Below are 18,282 nucleotides of genomic sequence, written 5' to 3' on the forward strand. Positions count from 1 at the left end.
AAGAGCGGTTAGTCCTATAGGAAAAGGGGAAGAGTTAATGGAGATTACACCAAATATGAGCCCCAGGAGGATACAGGATGGGTTAAAAAGGATTACAAGGGAGAATGGGAATGGAAAGAACTTGCAGCCAGAGGGAACAGGGGATAGACTGGAGAATAGCACCGTCACTAGGAAAAGGCAGGTCTATGTGATTGGGGACTCTTTACTGAGAAGAATAGATAGGCCTGTAACCAGAGCTGATCCAGAAAATAGGAGGGTGTGCTGTCTTCCAGGTGCTAAGATACGGGATGTAGACCTGAGGTTGAAAAGGATTCTAAAGGGAGCGGGAAAGAATCCCCTAATTATCCTTCATGTGGGAACAAATGATACGGCTAGATTCTCGCTGGAAAGTATTAAGGGAGACTATGCTAGGCTGGGGAGGACGCTTAAGGTAATTGAGGCTCAGGTGATCTTTAGTGGGATTCTGCCTGTTCCTAGAGAAGGGCAACAAAGGTGTGACAAGATTATGACTATCAATAGATGGCTTAGGCAGTGGTGCTATAAGGAGGGCTTTGGGATGTATGGCCATTGGGAGGCATTCATGGATAGAGGACAGTTCTCTCGGGATGGACTTCATCTGAGTAGGGAAGGAAATAGACTTCTAGGATGGAGGCTGGCACAACTGATTAAGAGAGCTTTAAACTAGGAATTTGGGGGAGATGGTTGGGAGATGTCCAGGTAATCTCCATGCCAGAATTTAGCATAGAGTGGAAAGAAAATGAAGTAAGAGTGGATACAGCTGTAGGTAGGAGGAAGGGCAGTGTAGATACAAGTCTAATAGGTTATACTGGTAGTAAAATAACCGTGCCTAATAGGGTACAGAATGTGAGTGAGGCCAAACAGCAAAAATTAAGATGTTTGTACACTAATGCAAGGAGCCTAGGTAACAAAATGGAGGAACTAGAGTTACTGGTGCAGGAAGTGAAACCGGATATTATAGGTATAACAGAGACCTGGTGGAATAGTAGTCATGACTGGGCTACAGGTATTGAAGGGTATGTGCTGTTTAGGAAAGACCGAAATAAAGGTAAAGGTGGTGGAGTAGCATTGTATATCAATGATGAGATAGAATGTAAAGAAATAAGAAGCGATGAAATGGATATGACTGAGTCTGTCTGGGCAACAATTAAATTGGGGAAGAAAACTATTAGAGCCTCCCCTGGGATAGTGCTTGGGGTGTGCTATAGACCGCCGGGATCTAATTTGGATATGGATAGAGCCCTTTTTAATGTTTTTAATAAAGTAAATACTAATGGAAACTGTGTGATCATGGGAGACTTTTAACTTCCCAGATATAGACTGGAGGACGAGTGCTAGTAATAATAATAGGGCTCAGATTTTCCTAGATGCGATAGCTGATGGATTCCTTCAGCAAGTAGTTGCTGAACCGACTAGAGGGGATGCCATTTTAGATTTGGTCTTGGTGAGTAATGAGGACCTCATAGAGGAAATGGTTGTAGGGGATAATCTTGGCTCAAGTGATCATGAGCTAATTCAGTTCAAACTGAATGGAAGGATTAACCAAAATAAATCTGCAACTAGGGTTTTTGATTTCAAAAGGGCTGACTTTCAAAAATTAAGGAAATTAGTTAGGGAAGTGGATTGGACTGAAGAATTTATGGGTTTAAAGGTAGAGGAGGCCTGGGATTATTTTAAATTAAAGCTGCAGAAGCTATCGGAAGCCTGCATCCCAAGAAAGGGGAAAAAATTCATAGGCAGGAGTTGTAGACCAAGCTGGATGAGCAAGCATCTTAGAGAGGTAATTAAGAAAAAGCAGAAAGCATATAGGGAGTGGAAGAAGGGAGGGATCAGTAAGGAAAGCTACCTTATTGAGGTCAGAATATGTAGGGATAAAGTGAGACAGGCTAAAAGTCAAGTAGAGTTGGACCTTGCAAAGGGAATTAAAACCAATAGTAAAAGGTTCTATAGTCATATAAATAGGAAGAAAACAAAGAAAGAAGAAGTGGGACCGCTAAAAACTGAGGATGGAGTGGAGGTCAAGGATAATCTAGGCATGGCCCAATATCTAAACAAATACTTTGCCTCAGTCTTTAATAAGACTAAAGAGGATCTTAGGGATAATGGTAGCATGATAAATGGGAATGAGGATATGGAGGTAGACATCACCATATCTGAGGTAGAAGCGAAACTCAAACAGCTTAATGGGACTAAATCGGGGGGCCCAGATAATCTTCATCCAAGAATATTAAAAGAATTGGCACAAGAAATTGCAAGCCCATTAGCAAGAATTTTTAATGAATCTGTAAACTCAGGGGTTGTACCGTATGATTGGAGAATTGCTAACATAGTTCCTATTTTTAAGAAAGGGAAAAAAAGTGATCCAAGTAATTATAGGCCTGTTAGTTTGACATCTGTAGTATGCAAGGTCTTGGAAAAAATTTTGAAGGAGAAGGTAGTTAAGGACATTGAAGTCAATGGTAAATGGGACAAAATACAACATGGTTTTACAAAAGGTAGATCGTGCCAAACCAACCTGATCTCCTTCTTTGAGAGAGTAACAGATTTTTTAGATAAAGGAAACTCAGTGGATCTAATTTACTTAGATTTTAGTAAGGCGTTTGATACTGTGCCACATGGGGAATTATTAGTTAAATTGGATAAGATGGGCATCAATAGGAAAATTGAAAGGTGGATAGGGAATTGGTTAAAGGGGAGACTACAACGGGTCCTACTGAAAAGTGAACTGTCAAGTTGGAGGGAGGTTACCAGTGGAGTTCCTCAAGGATCAGTTTTGGGACCAATCTTATTTAATCTTTTTATTACTGACCTGGGCACAAAAAGTGGGAGTGTGCTAATAAAGTTTGCAGATGATACAAAGCTGGGAGGTATTGCTAATTTAGAGAAGGACAGGGATACCCTACAGGAGGATCTGGATGACCTTGTAAACTGGAGTAATAGGAATAGGATGAAATTTAATAGTGAGAAGTGTAAGGTCATGCATTTAGGGATTAATAACAAGAATTTTAGTTATAAGCTAGGGACGCATCAACTAGAAGTAACGGAGGAGGAAAAGGACCTTGGAGTATTGGTTGATCATAGGATGACTATGAGCTGCCAATGTGATATGGCTGTGAAAAAAGCTAATGTCGTCTTGGGATGCATCAGGAGTGGTATTTCCAGTAGGGATAAGGAGGTTTTAGTACCGTTATATAAGGCACTGGTGAGACCTCACCTGGAATATTGTGTGCAGTTCTGGTCTCCCATGTTTAAGAAGGATGAATTCAAACTGGAACAGGTACAGAGAAGGGCTACTAGGATGATCCGAGGAATGGAAAACTTGTCTTCTGAAAGGAGACTCAGGGAGCTTGGCTTGTTTAGCCTAACTAAAAGAAGGTTGAGGGGAGATATGATTGCTCTCTATAAATATATCAGAGGGATAAATACCAGAGAGGGAGAGGAATTATTTAAACTCAGTACCAATGTGGACACAAGAACAAATGGATATAAACTGGCCACTAGGAAATTTAGATTAGAAATTAGACGAAGGTTTCTAACCATCAGAGGAGTGAAGTTTTGGAATAGCCTTCCGAGGGAAGTAGTGGGGGCAAAAGATCTATCTTGCTTTAAGATTAAACTCGATAAGTTTATGGAGGAGATGGTATGATGGGATAACATGGTTTTGGTAATTAAATATTCATGGTAAATAGGCCCAATGGCCTGTGATGGGTTTTTAGATGGGGTAAGATCCAAGTTACCCGGGAAAGAATTTTCTGTAGTATCTGGCTGATGAATCTTGCCCATATGCTCAGGGTTTAGCTGATCGCCATATTTGGGGTCGGGAAGGAATTTTCCTCCAGGGCAGATTGGAAGGCCCTGGAGGTTTTTCGCCTTCCTCTGTAGCATGGGGCACGGGTCACTTGCTGGAGGATTCTCTGCTCCTTGAGGTCTTCAAACTACAATTTGAGGACTTCAATAGCACAGATATAGGTGTGAGGTCTTTTTTAGGAGTGGTGGGTGAAATTCTGTGGCCTGCATTGTGCAGGAGGTCAGACTAGATGATCATAATGGTCCCTTCTGGCCTAAATATCTATGAATCTATGAATCTACATTGTGAGGCAAAAGTAACACAGGGTTAAATCAGTCCACTGACAGCTTGAACACAGGTAGCTCATCATCCAAAAAGAGTGTTTGGACAGAATAGGTTTCTTTCTTGTCATTCATTTTAAATTGTACTGACAAAAAGGAGTGGGGTTTTGGCCTAGTCTCCAACAGGAAGAAGTTGAGTTTCACATGAATTTCTGTTAATAATGTAAGTTGGATTCCAACTAGTGAGCAAGGTCAATGCACCTGCATGCTCCTCTTTCCCCTTGTTACAAACTATGTGCAGAGTTATTTGATGATTCTTTTGTGTTTCAGGACAACCTCAGCCACAAGTGCCTCAGTACAGATTTCGCAAGAGAGACAAAGTCATGTTCTATGGGCGGAAGATCATGAGAAAGGTAAGTACACCTAATGGAGAGGGAAGGGAGAGTGGAAAATAAAGATTAAAATCCAGGAAGATAAATGTGAACTCCCAGATGCCTGACCTGCTTACCCTGGTTATTAGCCCCAGCCCCACTGCATTTTTTCAGACGAGAAGTCTCTAATATGTTGGGTTGGTCATCCTGGATCATGTGTTTTGTAGTCAGTATCCTGTTAACAGGTAGTGGGTAATGCCTGATGTTTCAGAGCAAGTTCCTCTTTCCCCTTGGAAAGAATGCACTTGTCTAGTTTTGCAGGGCTGTGTGTGGAAAGGAAAGATTCCTTCCTAACTCTTATGGTTATCTCCATAGCTGTAAGGAACAGTCAGCATGGATTCACCAAGGGCAAGTCATGCCTTTCACCTTTTCACCTAGTTGCCTTCTATGACGAGATAACTGGCTCTGTCGATGAGGGGAAAGCAGTGGACATGTTATTCCTTGGCTTTAGCAAAGCTTTTGATACGGTTTCCCACAGTATTCTTGCCTGCAAGTTAAAGAAGTATGGGCTGTAAGGTAGATAGAAAGCTGGCTAGATCATCGGTTCAAAGGGTAGCGATCAATGGCTTCATGTCTACTTGGCAGTCGGTATCAAGTGGAGTGCCCCAAGGGTCAGTCCTGGGGCCGGTTTTGTTCAATATCTTCATTAATGATCTGAAGGATGGTGTGGATTGCACCCTCAGCAAGTTTGTAGATGACACTAAACTGGGAGAAGTGGTAGATATGCTGGAGAGTAGGGATAGGATACAGGGGGCCCTAGACAAATTAGAGGATTGAGCCAAAGGAAATCTGATGAGGTTCAACAAGGACAAGTGCAGAGTGCTGCACTTAGGACGGAAGAATCCCATGCACCCCTACAGACGAGGGACCAAATGGCTAGGCAGCAGTTCTGCAGAAAAGGACCTCGGGGTTATAGTGGATGAGGAGCTGTATATGAGTCAACAGTGTGCCCTTATTGCCAAGAAGGCTAACAGCATTTTGGGCTGTATAATTAGGAGCGTTGCCAGCAAATGGAGGGATGTGATCATTCCCCTCTATTCGACATTGGTGAGGCCTCATCTGGAGTACAGTGTCCAGTTTTGGGCCCCACACTACAAGAAGGATGTGGAAAAATTGGAGGGAATCCAGCAGAGGGTAACAAAAATGATTAGGGGGCTGGAGCACATGATTTATGAAGAGAGGCTGAGGGAACTGGGATCGTTTAGTCTGTGGAAGAGAAGAATGAGGGGGGATTTGATAGGTGCTTTCAACTACCTGAAAGGGGGTTCCAAAGAGGATGGCTCTAGACTGTTCTCAGTGGTAGCAAATGACAGAACAAGGAGTAATGGTCTCAAGTGGCAGTGGGGGAGATTTAGGTTGGATATTAGGAAAAACTTTTTCACTAGGAGGGTGGTGAAACACTGGAATGCGTTACCTAGGGAGGTGGTGGAATCTCCTTCCTTAGAAGTTTTTAAGGTCAGGCTTGGCAAAGCCCTGGCTGGGATGATTTAGTTGGGGATTGGCCCTGCTTTGAGCAGGGGGTTGGACTAGATGACCTCCTGAGTTCCCTTCCAACCCTGATATTCTATGGTTCTGTAGTTACCAGTTTTATAACCTGAGAGATGAGACATGATTGCCCAGGTCTTAACGTGTATAAGTATAAAACTTCACTAATAGTTCCTAAACTATCCAAAGACCCCCTTTCTGTCCCTACATTTTAAAATCCATTTCAAGTGTATGACTTGGTGACCTCCTGAGATCAATCTGTGTATGAAGTTTATTTTTTAAAACTAATGTATATGTTGTTAAATGCTGAGGTAGAGAGAGAGAGTTTAAAATGAACAATTCAGTTTCTTTGAAAAATACTCCATCCTTGTTTCTATTTTTAGGATTCTCTCTCTGTTTGTGGTCTTTTATTTTAAGCTTCTTAAAATGGAGACAGAAAACTAGTTGTGAATTAATTTGAAACTTTAGTAAGGTAAATGGAGATTTGTATTTAAAATACTTTTACACTTATCAAAAAAATGAATGAATAAACTTTTGTGTTGTCCTTAACATTCAAGCTCCTTAATGGGGCATGCATTTTAACTTGAAACTTACACGTACTGTTACATTTGGAAATAAGATAATTAAAATTACTTCATCCTTCATATGAAAAAAACTGCTAAGACCTTGGTGTGATGGTTTATTCTTGATGTCTGTTTAATCCAATAATCTTCATTAACACCTATAACAGCTCCCTACCCTTTATGTGTAAGTGATGGCAGAGACTCTTGCTATCTTATTTTTCCAGGTAATGTGTGCTTTATTTTTTAGTTCTAATCTGAATACCGGCTTGGTAAAAATGGCATTGTGGGGTTCCGTGATTGTTTTATCTCTAGGACTATGTAATCAGTGCATGAGGTGTAAGATAAATCAGGAAATGCAGAAATTAAGATTCTAACAGATGCATTACACAGGCTTTCTTGTAGGTGTGTGTATTATGGTTTTTCATGTAATGACATAATGGATAATATATTGCAATAGCCATTTAACAAGGAATAGAAAATGTGACATATGGGCATTGTGGCTGAGATCCCATTATTGTAGGAATCTTGGAGTTCTGACTTCTTTTAACTCTGCTATCTAGTGATCCTGTATCCAGAAAGTCTGTATATGGGGGAGAGAATAAATGTCTGGAGACCTGATGAGGAGGCTAGAGGTTCCATGTTACTTATTTATTATTTATATTACGATAGTGCCTGGGTGCCCCACTCATGGACCAGGACCCCATTATGGTAGGTGCTGAACAAACCCAGAATGAAAAGACAGTTAACAATCAATTGAAAAGTGTGTGTGTCTGGGCAAACAGCATGTGTGTGCAGTGTGCAGTGCATCTCTAGATAGGCAAACGCTCAGGCTTGGTGCTGATTTCTACTGCTCATGCCCACTCTGCAATTTTCAAAAGTTCCTGAATCTTAAGTTCCAGACAGACTTTATTCAAGCTGAATTGTAAATGGACTCTTCAGTGACTCTTTGAGTCTGCATGCCATATTTCAAGTTTAAAAATTCACCTGTTTCCTGTATGGGTAAAATTATAACTGTAAGGTTTTACACCACGTTCAGAATGTGCATACAACCATACCAAATTCAAAAATGACTGACTGGATTGTCCTCGACTTTTCACACACGGATCAAACATGAGCACTTCCATCACAAAAGAATTTAAAAATAAAAAAAACACGTGAATGAGGAAAACAAGATAATAGTGGAACTGATTTTCAGGCAGAATGGTAGCACTTGTTATTAAATGACTCCTGTTATATTTGCAAACAAATTGCCCGTTTTCATACGGAAGTTTTCAGTAGCAGCAACATCCAACTTATTACTATGACAGGCTCTGGGTAAATCCACTCTTGAATGAACTTCTTGTTAAGCTGTACTTAACATCTTTGTGTGTTTTCTGCATCAGTGATGTTTCCATAGACTTTGCCATTTTGAGACACTTTGCCAGGATTTGCCTTAGAGCTGCTTAGCTGCCTGTCTTTGGCGGTTGTTCTATTTCTGGTGAAATGCCTGTCTGCCATGACATGCCTCTCTTGATCTTTGCAGTATTGTTTGTTGCAAATGCCAGTTCTTGCTGTCTCACCATGCAGGACTTCTCAAGAGACTGGAGCGATTTCTTGCTTTGTTCATAGGGACAGTCCAGGTTTCTAAGCCTCATTCCATTCCTGAAAGGACATCCTGAGCCAATTTGGCAAATATAGGTGTTCATTCTGAGTTCAGTCTTCCTAAATGCACTTTGATCCCAATTTTGTTCTTCTGTTGATTTCTTCAAACCAGCCACTCTTTCTCCAGAACATGTGGTGGTTTTGTTTTTTTTTCTTCCCCTACACTGGGATGGAGCGAATGTCGTATTGTTTCCTATTGACAAATGTACGTAAAGAGGACATCTTGATTTTGAAGAAACAGTTTCCTCTCTTAGTAAAGAATGCAATTCAGTTTTTTCCGTTTTTGGCTTACATTTAGCTCAATTGTGTGGTCTTCAACAGGCAAGAGAAAGCTTAATGTCCATATGACTCCATGCAAGGGGACATGGGAGCTATGAAGAAACAATCTGACTAAATACAGTAGGAATAACTGTTTGTAAAAAAATAAATATATGATGGGTGGTCTGGTAGTGCTGTCTGACTAACACTTCCCATTGTAAGATCTGGTTTTGCAGTTGCTTTTAACTTTACCATACTTTCATTGTTTGGGCTGAAGTTTTGGAAGTTGGGTATTCAGTCATTTCTGGGCAGGCATCTGGGGAAAATGTGTTGTTTTGCCTATGTTTTTAAAAAAAGAAGGCAAAAAACCCCTTCCAACCCTTTCACTGAGATGCTCATATTTGAAGGCATTTTGTATTCATATGATAAAATCACCTTTTCTTTTTCTTCTGGAAATTTAGACCTGTGTTTATTTTTATTCTTTGTCTGAAGGTATAAAGCAAGTGAAAGATACTAGTTTCTGTCTGCTATACTTCTGGTAAAGTTAAATTGCTGAGTTTCTGATTTTATGATGCTTGGAGATATTGATGGCCCAGAGACCCACTTGTCTGTTGATGGAAGAGATGAGACAGAGTCTGAAAATTCTCATTACAGAAGCATATAATGGAATTGAATTTCCTGAGGGATAAACGGGATATTTTAAAAAAATTAAAAACTAGGAAGTTTTCTTGATCTTGCAATGTTTTCATTCCTCCACTAAGTGGCACTCCAGTTACTGCATTTATTGTGCTATTTAAGTATTAGGACAGGTGTCCTCATTTATATATTTCACTAAAATGTATAAGTCTGTTCTTGGCATTGATTAAGTGTATCAGGCCTCAGTGCATCAGGATTAGTGATTGCCAGACTAATATTTACACTTTAAAAGATTACTTCTATGTTTCTGGTGCTTGCAGTTCTTGGTCAGAAATACTCTGAGGTTATTCTGTATCTCCCATCACCATTATATTAATTGCTCACTAAAAAGTACAGTGAAACTTCTCTCTAAAAAGAAAATGCCATGATGTAGCACACTGCCCTAGCGCTCATGTAGGTCCTGATCCTGCAAAGCCTTACATATGCACTTTAACTTTACATGGATTCCAATGGTACCACACATGTGCGTGACTTTGCAGGATCAGGACCTTTAGAGGGTGTTGGAATTTTCTTGAAACAGATTTTTGTTTTGTTGTTTCCTGTAGGTGACAACTCTCCCAAACTCTCTGGTTGGGAACATGGTGCCTCGTCAAAGGATGCGGAAAAGAGCAAAGGTTTTGTCTTTGGCTAAGAGGTACAGTTACATTGTAATGGAGGTCCTATGCATTGCTGTGGTCGTGTATAGGTGCAATTAACTTTATGCAACAATTGTAGGAGCTCTAGTTTGGCTCCTGTGGTACTAGGGGTGAAGGACTCCTATTTGTTTTGTAAACTTAGGCCTGGTCTACACTACGAGTTTAGGTCGAATTTAGCAGCGTTATCTTGATTTAACCCTGCACTCGTCCACACGACGAAGCCCTTTTTTTCGACTTAAAGGGCTCTTAAAATCGATTTCTTTACTCCACTCCCGACAAGGGGATTAGCGCTGAAATCAGCCTTGCCGGGTCGAATTTGGGGTACTGTGGATGCAAATCGATGGTATTGGCCTCCGGGAGCTATCCCAGAATGCTCAGTTATGACCGCTCTGGACAGCGCTCTCAACTCAGATGCACTGGCCAGGTATAGAGGAAAAGGCCTGTGAACTTTTGAATCTCATTTCCTGTGTGGCGAGCTCATCTGCACAGGTCACCATGCAGAGCTCATCATCATAGGAGTCCATGCAGTCCCAGAATCGCCGAAGAGCTCCAGCATGGACCGAACGGGAGGTACGGGATCTGATCACTGTATGGGGAGACGACTCAGTGCTGGCAGAACTCCGTTCGAAAAGACGAAATGCCAAAAAGTTTGAAAAAATCTCCAGTGGCATGAAGGACAGAAGCTATAACAGGGACCCGCAGCAGTGCCACGTGAAGATTAAGGAGCTGAGGCAAGCCTACCAATAAACCAGAGAGGCAAACGGTCACTCCGGTTCAGAGCCCCAGACATGCTGCTTCTATGATCAGCTGCATGCCATTCTAGGGGGTGCAGCCACCACTACCCCAGTCCTGTGCTTTGACTCCGTCCAAGGAGTGGGAAGCAAAACGGAAGTGGGTTTTGGGGGCGAGGAAGATGATGAGGAGGAGGTAGCTCACAGCAAGGAAGCGGGGAAACCGGTTTCCCCAACAGTCAGGATCTGTTTATCACCCTGGACCTGGACCCAGTACCCTCCGAACCCACCCAAGGTGGGCTCCTGGACCCTGAAGGCGGAGAAGGGACCTCTGGTGAGTGTACCTTTGTAAATATTATACATGGTTTAAAAGCAAGTGTGTTTAATGATTAATTTGCCCTGGCATTCGCGGCCAGTACAGCTAGTGGAAAAGTCTGTTAAGATGTCTGGGGATGGAGCGGAAATCCTCCAGGGACATCTCCATAAAGCTCTCCTGGATATACTCCCAAAGCCTTTGCAAAAGGTGTCTGGGGAGGGCAGCTTTATTTCCCTCCTCCATGATAGGACACTTTACTACGCCAGGCCAGTAGCACATAGTCGGGAATCATTGCAGAACAAAGCATTGCAGCATATGGTCCTGGTGTTTGCTGGCATTCAAACAACATCCGTTCTTTGTCTCTCTGTGTTACCCTCAGGAGAGTTTTCAGAGTAGCAGCCATGTTAGTCTGTATCCGCAAAAAGAAAAGGAGGACTTGTGGCACCTTAAAGACTAACCAATTTATTTGAGCATAAGCTTTCATGAGTCCACTGAATGCATCTGATGAAGTGAGCTGTAGCTCACGAAAGCTTATGCTCAAATAAATTTGTTAGTCTCTAAAGTGCCACAAGTACTCCTTTTCTTTTTCCTCAGGAGAGTGATATCATTCATGGTCACCTGGTTGAAATAGGGTGGTTTTAGTAAGCGGACACTCAGAGGTGCCTATTCCTGCTGGGCTGTTTGCCTGTGGCTGAACAGAAATCTGCCCCGCTGTTAGCCACGAGGTGCGGGGAGGGGGAAGCCATTATCCCAGAGAATTGTGTGGGTGTGGGTGTTTAGTTGGGTTTCTGCTGCACGTGAACCCAGAAACCGCAGCCCCTCCTTTTAAATGGCCAACCCAATGTCTATTTCGTAGGGGAAATGAGGGCGCTGCTGTTTGAAACCATTCCCACATGTTATGAAGGTTAAAGAAGCCAAAAGACTGTGGCTTGCCATGGCTGCCTGCAAGTGGAAATCTGCTGCGTGAGTGTTCTTTCACACCAAACCAGCAGACCCTCAATAACAGGCAAAATGCAACCTTGTAATGAAAGCACATGTGCTATGTAATGTTAACAGCAAGGTTTACCGTGAAAGAGTCGACCCACTGTTCTATAAAATGTGTCTTTCTAACTACCACTCTCCCTTTTTTTCCCTCCACCAGCTGCATGTTTCTCCTTCCCAGAGGCTAACTAAGATTAGAAGGCAAAAAAAACGCACTTGTGATGAAATGTTCTTTGAACTCATACTGTCCTCCCACACTGACAGAGCACAGCAAAATATGTGGAGGCAGACAATCTCAGAGTGCAGGAAAATACAATATGACCGCGAGGAGAGGTGGCGGGCTGAAGATGGTTAGTGGCATCAGCTTGCTGAAAGAAGGCAGGAGTCAATGCTCAGGCTGCTGGAGGATCAAACTCATATGCTCCAGTGTATGGTTGAGCTGCAGGAAAGGCAGCAGGAGCACAGACTGCCGCTACAGCCCCTGTGGAACCAACCGCCCTCCTCCCCAAGTTCCATAGCTGCCTCCACCCAGACGCCCAAGAATGCGGTGGGGGGGCCTCCGGCCACCCAGCCACTCCACCCCAGAGGATTGCCCAAGCAACAGAAAGCTGGCATTCAATAAGTTTTAAAGTTTTAAACTTTTAAAGTGCTGTGTGGCCTTGTCCTTCCCTCCTCCACCACCCCTCCTGGGCTACTTTGGCAGTTATTCCCCTATTTGTGTGATGAATAAATAAAGAATGCATGAATGTGAAGCAACAATGACTTTATTGCCTCTGCAAGTGGTGATTGAAGTGGGGAGGGGAGGGTGCTTAGCTTACAGGAAATTAGAGTGAAACTGAGGGAGGGGGGGCGTTTCCATCAAGGAGAAACAAACAGAACTTTCACACCGTAGCCTGGCCATTCTTGAAACTGGTTTTCAAAGCTTCTCTGATGCGCACCACGCCCTCCTGTATTCTTCTAACTGCCCTGGTGTCTGGCTGTGCGTAATCGGCGGCCAGGCGATTTGCCTCAACCTTCCACCCCGCCATAAACGTCTCCTCCTTACTCTCACAGATATTGTGGAGAGCACAGCAAGCAATAATAACAGTGGGAATATTGGTTTCACTGAGGTCTAACCGAGTCAGTAAACTGCGCCAGCGCACTTTTAAATGCCCAAATGCACATTCTACCACCATTCTGCACTTGCTCAGCCTATAGTTGAGCAGCTCCAGACTACTGTCCAGGTTGCCTGTGTATGGCTTCATGAGCCATGGAATTAAGGGGTAGGCTGGGTCCCCAAGGATAAGTATAGGCACTTCAACATCCCCAACGGTTATTTTCTGGTATGGGAAGAAAGTCCCTTGCTGCAGCTGTTGAAACAGACCAGAGTTCCTGAAGATGCAAGCGTCATGTACCTTTCCCCGCCATCCCACGTTGATGTTGGTGAAACGTCCCTTGTGATCCACCAGTGCTTGCAGCACCATTGAAAAGTACCCCTTTCAGTTTATGTACTCACTGCCTTGGTGCTCCAGTGCCAAGATAGGGATATGGGTTCCGTCTATCGCCCCACCACAGTTAGGGAATCCCCATTGCAGCAAAACTATCCACTATGACCTGCACATTTCCCAGGGTCACTACGCTTGATATCAGCAGATCTTTGATTGCGTGGGCTACTTGCATCACAGCAGCCCCCACAGTAGATTTGCCCGCTCCAAATTGAATCCCGACTGACCGGTAGCTGTCTGGCATTGCAAGCTTCCACAGGGCTGTTGCCACTTGCTTGTGAACTGTGAGGGCTGCTCTCATCTTGGTATTCTTGCGCTTCAGAGCAGGGGAAAGCAAGTCACAAAGTTCCATGAAAGTGCCCTTATGCATGCGAAAGTTTCGCAGCCACTGGGAATCGTCGCAGACCCGCAACACTGTGCGGTCCCACCAGTCTGTGCTTGTTTCCCGAGCCCAGAATCGGTGTTCCACGCCATGAACGTACCCAATTGACACCATGATGTGCACATTGCAGGGGCCTGTACTTTGTGAGAAGTCTATGTCCATGTCCTCATCATAGAATCATAGAATATCAGGGTTGGAAGGGAACTCAGGAGGTCCAGTCCAGCCCCCTGCTCCAAGCAGGACCAATCCCCAACTAAATCATCCCAGCCAGGGCTTTGTCAAGCCTGACCTTAAAAATATCTAAGGAAGGAGATTCCACCACCTCCCACAGTAACACATTCCAGTGTTTCATCACCCTCCTAGTGAAAAAGTTTTTCCTAATATCCAACCTAAACCTCCCCCACTGCAACTTGAGATCATTACTCCTTGTTCTGTCATCAGCTACCACTGAGAACAGTGTAGATCCATCCTCCTTGGAACCCCCTTTCAGGTAGTTGAAAGCAGCTATCAAATCCCCCCTCATTCTTCTCTTCCGCAGACTAAACAATCCCAGTTCCCTCAGCCTCTCCTCATAAGTCATGTGTTCCAGTCCCCTAATCATTTTTTTTGCCCTCTGCTTGACTCTTTCCAATTTTTCCACCTCCTTCTTGTAGTGTGGGGCCCAAAACTGGACACAGTACTCCAGATGAGGCCTCACCAATGTTGAATAGAGGGGAACAATCACGTCTCTCGATCTGCTGGCCGTGCCCGTAAGTATACATCCCAAAATGCCATTGGCCTTCTTGGCAACAAGGGCACACTGTTGACTCATATCCAGCTTCTCATCCACTGTAACCCCTAGGTCCTTTTCTGCAGAACAGCTGCCGAGCCATTCGGTCCCTACTCTGTAGCGGTGCATGGGATTCTTCCGTCCTAAGTGCAGGACTCGGCACTTGTCCTTGTTGAACGTCATCAGATTTCCTTTGGCCCAATCCTCCAATTTGTCTAGGTCCCTCTGTATCCTGTCCCTACCCTCCAGCGTATCTACCACTCCTCCCAGTTTAGTGTCTTCTGCAAACTTGCTGAGGGTGCAATCCACGCCATCCTCCAGATCATTAATGAACATATTGAACAAAACTGGCCCGAGGCCCAACCCTTGGGGCACTCCACTTGATACCGGCTGCCAACTAGACATGGAGCCATTGATCACTACCCGTTGAGCCCGACAATCTAGCCAACTTTCTATCCACCTTACAGTCCATTCATCCAGCCCATACTTCTGTAACTTGCAGGCAAGAATACTGTGGGAGACCGTGTCAAAAGCTTTGCTAAAGTCAAGGAATAACACGTTCACTGCTTTCCCTTCATCCACGGAGCCAGTTATCTCATCATAGAAGGCAATTAGATTAGCCAAGCTTGACTTGCTCTTGGTGAATCCATGCTGACTGTTCCTGATCACTTTCCTCTCCTCTCCTTTCCTCTCCTCTCCTCTCCTCTCCTCTAAGTGCTTCAGAATTGATTCCTTGAGGACCTGCTGCATGATTTTTCCACGGACTGAGATGAGGCTGACTGGCCTGTAGTTGCCAGGATCCTCCTCCTTCCCTTTTTTAAAGATGGGCACTACAGTAGCCTTTTTCAAGTCGTCCGGGACTTCCCCAGATCGCCATGAGTTTTCAAAGATAATGGCCAATGGCTCTGCAATCACATCCGCCAACTCCTTTAGCACTCTCGGATGTAGCGCATCCGGCCCCATGCATTTGTGCTCGTCCAGCTTTTCTAAATAGTCCCGAACCACTTCTTTGTTCACAGAGGGCTGGTCACCTCCTCCCCATGCTGTGCTGCCCAGTGCAGTAGTCTGGGAGCTGACCTTGTTTGTGAAGACAGAGGCAAAAAAAGCATTGAGTACATTAGCTTTTTCCACATCCTCTGTCACTAGGTTGCTCCCCTCATTGAGTAAGGGGCCCGCGCTTTCCTTGACTTTCTTCTTGTTGCTAACATACCTGAAGAAACCCTTCTTGTTACTCTTAACATCTTTTGCTAGCTGCAACTCCAGGTGTGGTTTGGCCTTCCTGATTTCACTCTTAGATCCCCAAGCAATATTTTTATACTCTTCCTTGGTCATTTGTCCAGCCTTCCACTTCTTGTAAGCTTCTTTTTTGTGTTTAAGATCAGCAAGGATTTCACTGTTAAGCCAAGCTGGTCGGCTGCCATATTTACTATTCTTTCTACACATTGGGATGGTTTGTCCCTGTAACCTCAATAAGGATTCTTTACAATACAGCCAGCTCTCCTGGACTCCTTTCCCCCCCATGTTATTCTCCCAGGGGATCCTGCCCATCAGTTCCTTGAGGGAGTCAGTCTGCTTTTCTGAAGTTCAGGGTCTGTATTCTGCTGCTCTCCTTTCTTCCCTGTGTCAGTATCCTGAACTCAACCAACTCATGGTCACTGCCTCCCAGGTTCCCATCCACTTTTGCTTCCCCTACTAATTCTTCCCCGTTTGTGACCAGCAGGTCAAGAAGAGCTCTGCCCCTAGTTGGTTCCTCCAGCACTTGCACCAGGAAATTGTCCCCTACGCTTTCCAAAAACTTCCTGTATTGTCTGTGTACCGCTATATTGCTCTTCCAACAGATATCAGGGTCATTGAAGTCTCCCATGAGAACCAGGGCATGCGATCTAGTAACTTCCATGAGTTGCCGGAAGAAAGCCTCGTCCACTTCATGCCCCTGGTCCGGTGGTCTATAGCAGACTCCCACCACGACATCACCCTTGTTGCTCACACTTCTAAACTTAATCCAGAGACACTCAGGTTTTTCTGCAGTTTCATACCAGAGCTCTGAGCAGTCATACTGCTCCCTTACATACAGTGCAACTCCCCCACTTTTTCTGCCCTGCCTGTCCTTCCTGAACAGTTTATACCCATCCATGACAGTACTCCAGTCATGTGAGTTATTCCACCAAGTCTCTGTTGTTCTAATCACATCATAATTCCTTGACTGTGCCAGGACTTCCAGTTCTCCCTGCTTGTTTCCCAGGCTTCGTGCATTTGTGTATAGGCACTTGAGATAACTTGCTGATCGCCCCTCTTTCTCAGTATGAGGCAGGAGCCCTGCCTTCTCGCACTCTCCTGCTTGTGCTTCCTCCCGGTATCCCACTTCTCCACTTACCTGAGGGCTTTGGTCTTCTTGCCCCGGTGAACCTAGTTTAAAGCCCTCCTCACTAGGTTAGCCAGCCTGCTTGCGAAGATGCTCTTCCTTCTCTTCGTTAGGTGGAGCCCGTCTCTGCCTAGCACTCCTCCTTCTTCGAACACCATCCCATGGTCAAAGAATCCAAAGCCGCCTCTCCGACACCACCTGCATAGCCATTCGTTGACTTCCACGATTCGACAGTCTCTACACAGGCCTTTTCCTCCCCGGGGAGGATGGACGAGAAGACCACTTGCGCCTCAAACTCCTTTATCCTTCTTCCCAGAGCCGCGTAGTCCGCAGTGATCCACTCAAGGTCATTCTTGGCAGTATCACTGGTGCCCACGTGGAGAAGCAGGAAGGGGTAACGATCCGAGGGCTTGATGAGTCTCGGCAGTCTCTCCGTCACATCGCGAATCTTAGCTCCTGGCAAGTAGCAGACTTCTCGGTTTTCCCGGTCAGGGCGGCAGATAAATGACTCAGTCCCCCTGAGGAGAGAGTCCCCGACCACCACCACCCGCCTCCTTCTCTTGGGAGTGGTGGTCGTGGAACCCCCATCCCTAGGACAGAACATCTCATGCCTTCCAATCGGTGGAGTCTCCTTCTGTTCCCTTCCCTCAGATGTATCATCTAGTCAACTCTCCGCATTAGTACCTGTGGAGAGAACATGAAAACAGTTGCTTACCTGTATCTGCGTTGCTGGTACATGGACGCTCTCCTTTCTTCTTCTGGAGGTCACATGCTGCCAAATTTCTTCACCGTCCTCCTGTCCCCACTGCGCAGCCTGCTCTGAATCTTCAGAACATTGTGCCCCTAGAAGCATATCCTGATGTCTGTCCAGGAAATCTTCAGTTTCTCTTGTGCAACGCAGGGTCGATACCTGTTGCTCCAGACCTTGAACCTTCTCTTCCAATATGGAGACCAGCTTGCACTTTGTACAGACAAAGTCACTTCTGTCCTGTGGAAGAAAGACAAACATGGCACATCCAGTGCAGGTCACAACAGCTGAACACCCCCCATCCATATTACCTTCCTTCTACGAGCTCACTCAGGAGTTGTAGTAACTACTCAGAGACTTAGGCAAGATGTAAGCCTCAGCAGGCTCTCCCCAGGCAAACTCCCAGGCAAGCTCCCTCTGTTAGCCGCTCTGCTGTTCACTGCTCAGCTGGTTCGCAGCTGACTGGCTCTTATACAGTCAGGTCCACTCAAGGCTCACCTGGAACAAAGCACTCCCTGTTCACGCTTTTCAAATCACTCTCGTCACTGTGCTGCAGTTGCCACCTCCTCGCCTGATTTCGCTTTTCTTGCAGGTTATGGTTCTGCATATCCTGCTGGATAACGCGCACGGTGTTTATAGTGCTCATAATTGCCGCGGTGATCTGAGCGGGCTCCATGTTCCCAGTGCTATGGCGTCTGCGCTGAAAAAAGGCGC

General features: G+C 44.8%; 1 protein-coding gene across 2 annotated transcripts in view; it reads left to right on the top strand.

The window, feature by feature from the left end:
* The window catches only part of PNPLA7 (patatin like domain 7, lysophospholipase), a 432,325-nt gene that overhangs the window by 30,083 nt on the left and 383,960 nt on the right, over nucleotides 1-18,282 (top strand). For both annotated transcript variants that reach the window (XM_084650336.1, XM_084650337.1), the window contains exons 5-6: nucleotides 4,417-4,499; nucleotides 9,706-9,794. In XM_084650336.1, the coding sequence (XP_084506462.1) occupies nucleotides 4,417-4,499; nucleotides 9,706-9,794 (172 nt within the window). The remainder of the gene's footprint in view (nucleotides 1-4,416; nucleotides 4,500-9,705; nucleotides 9,795-18,282) is intronic.

Source organism: Lepidochelys olivacea (genome assembly GCF_965140295.1).
Source record: "Lepidochelys olivacea isolate rLepOli2 genome assembly, chromosome: 16".
Taxonomy (NCBI): Eukaryota; Metazoa; Chordata; order Testudines; family Cheloniidae; genus Lepidochelys; species Lepidochelys olivacea.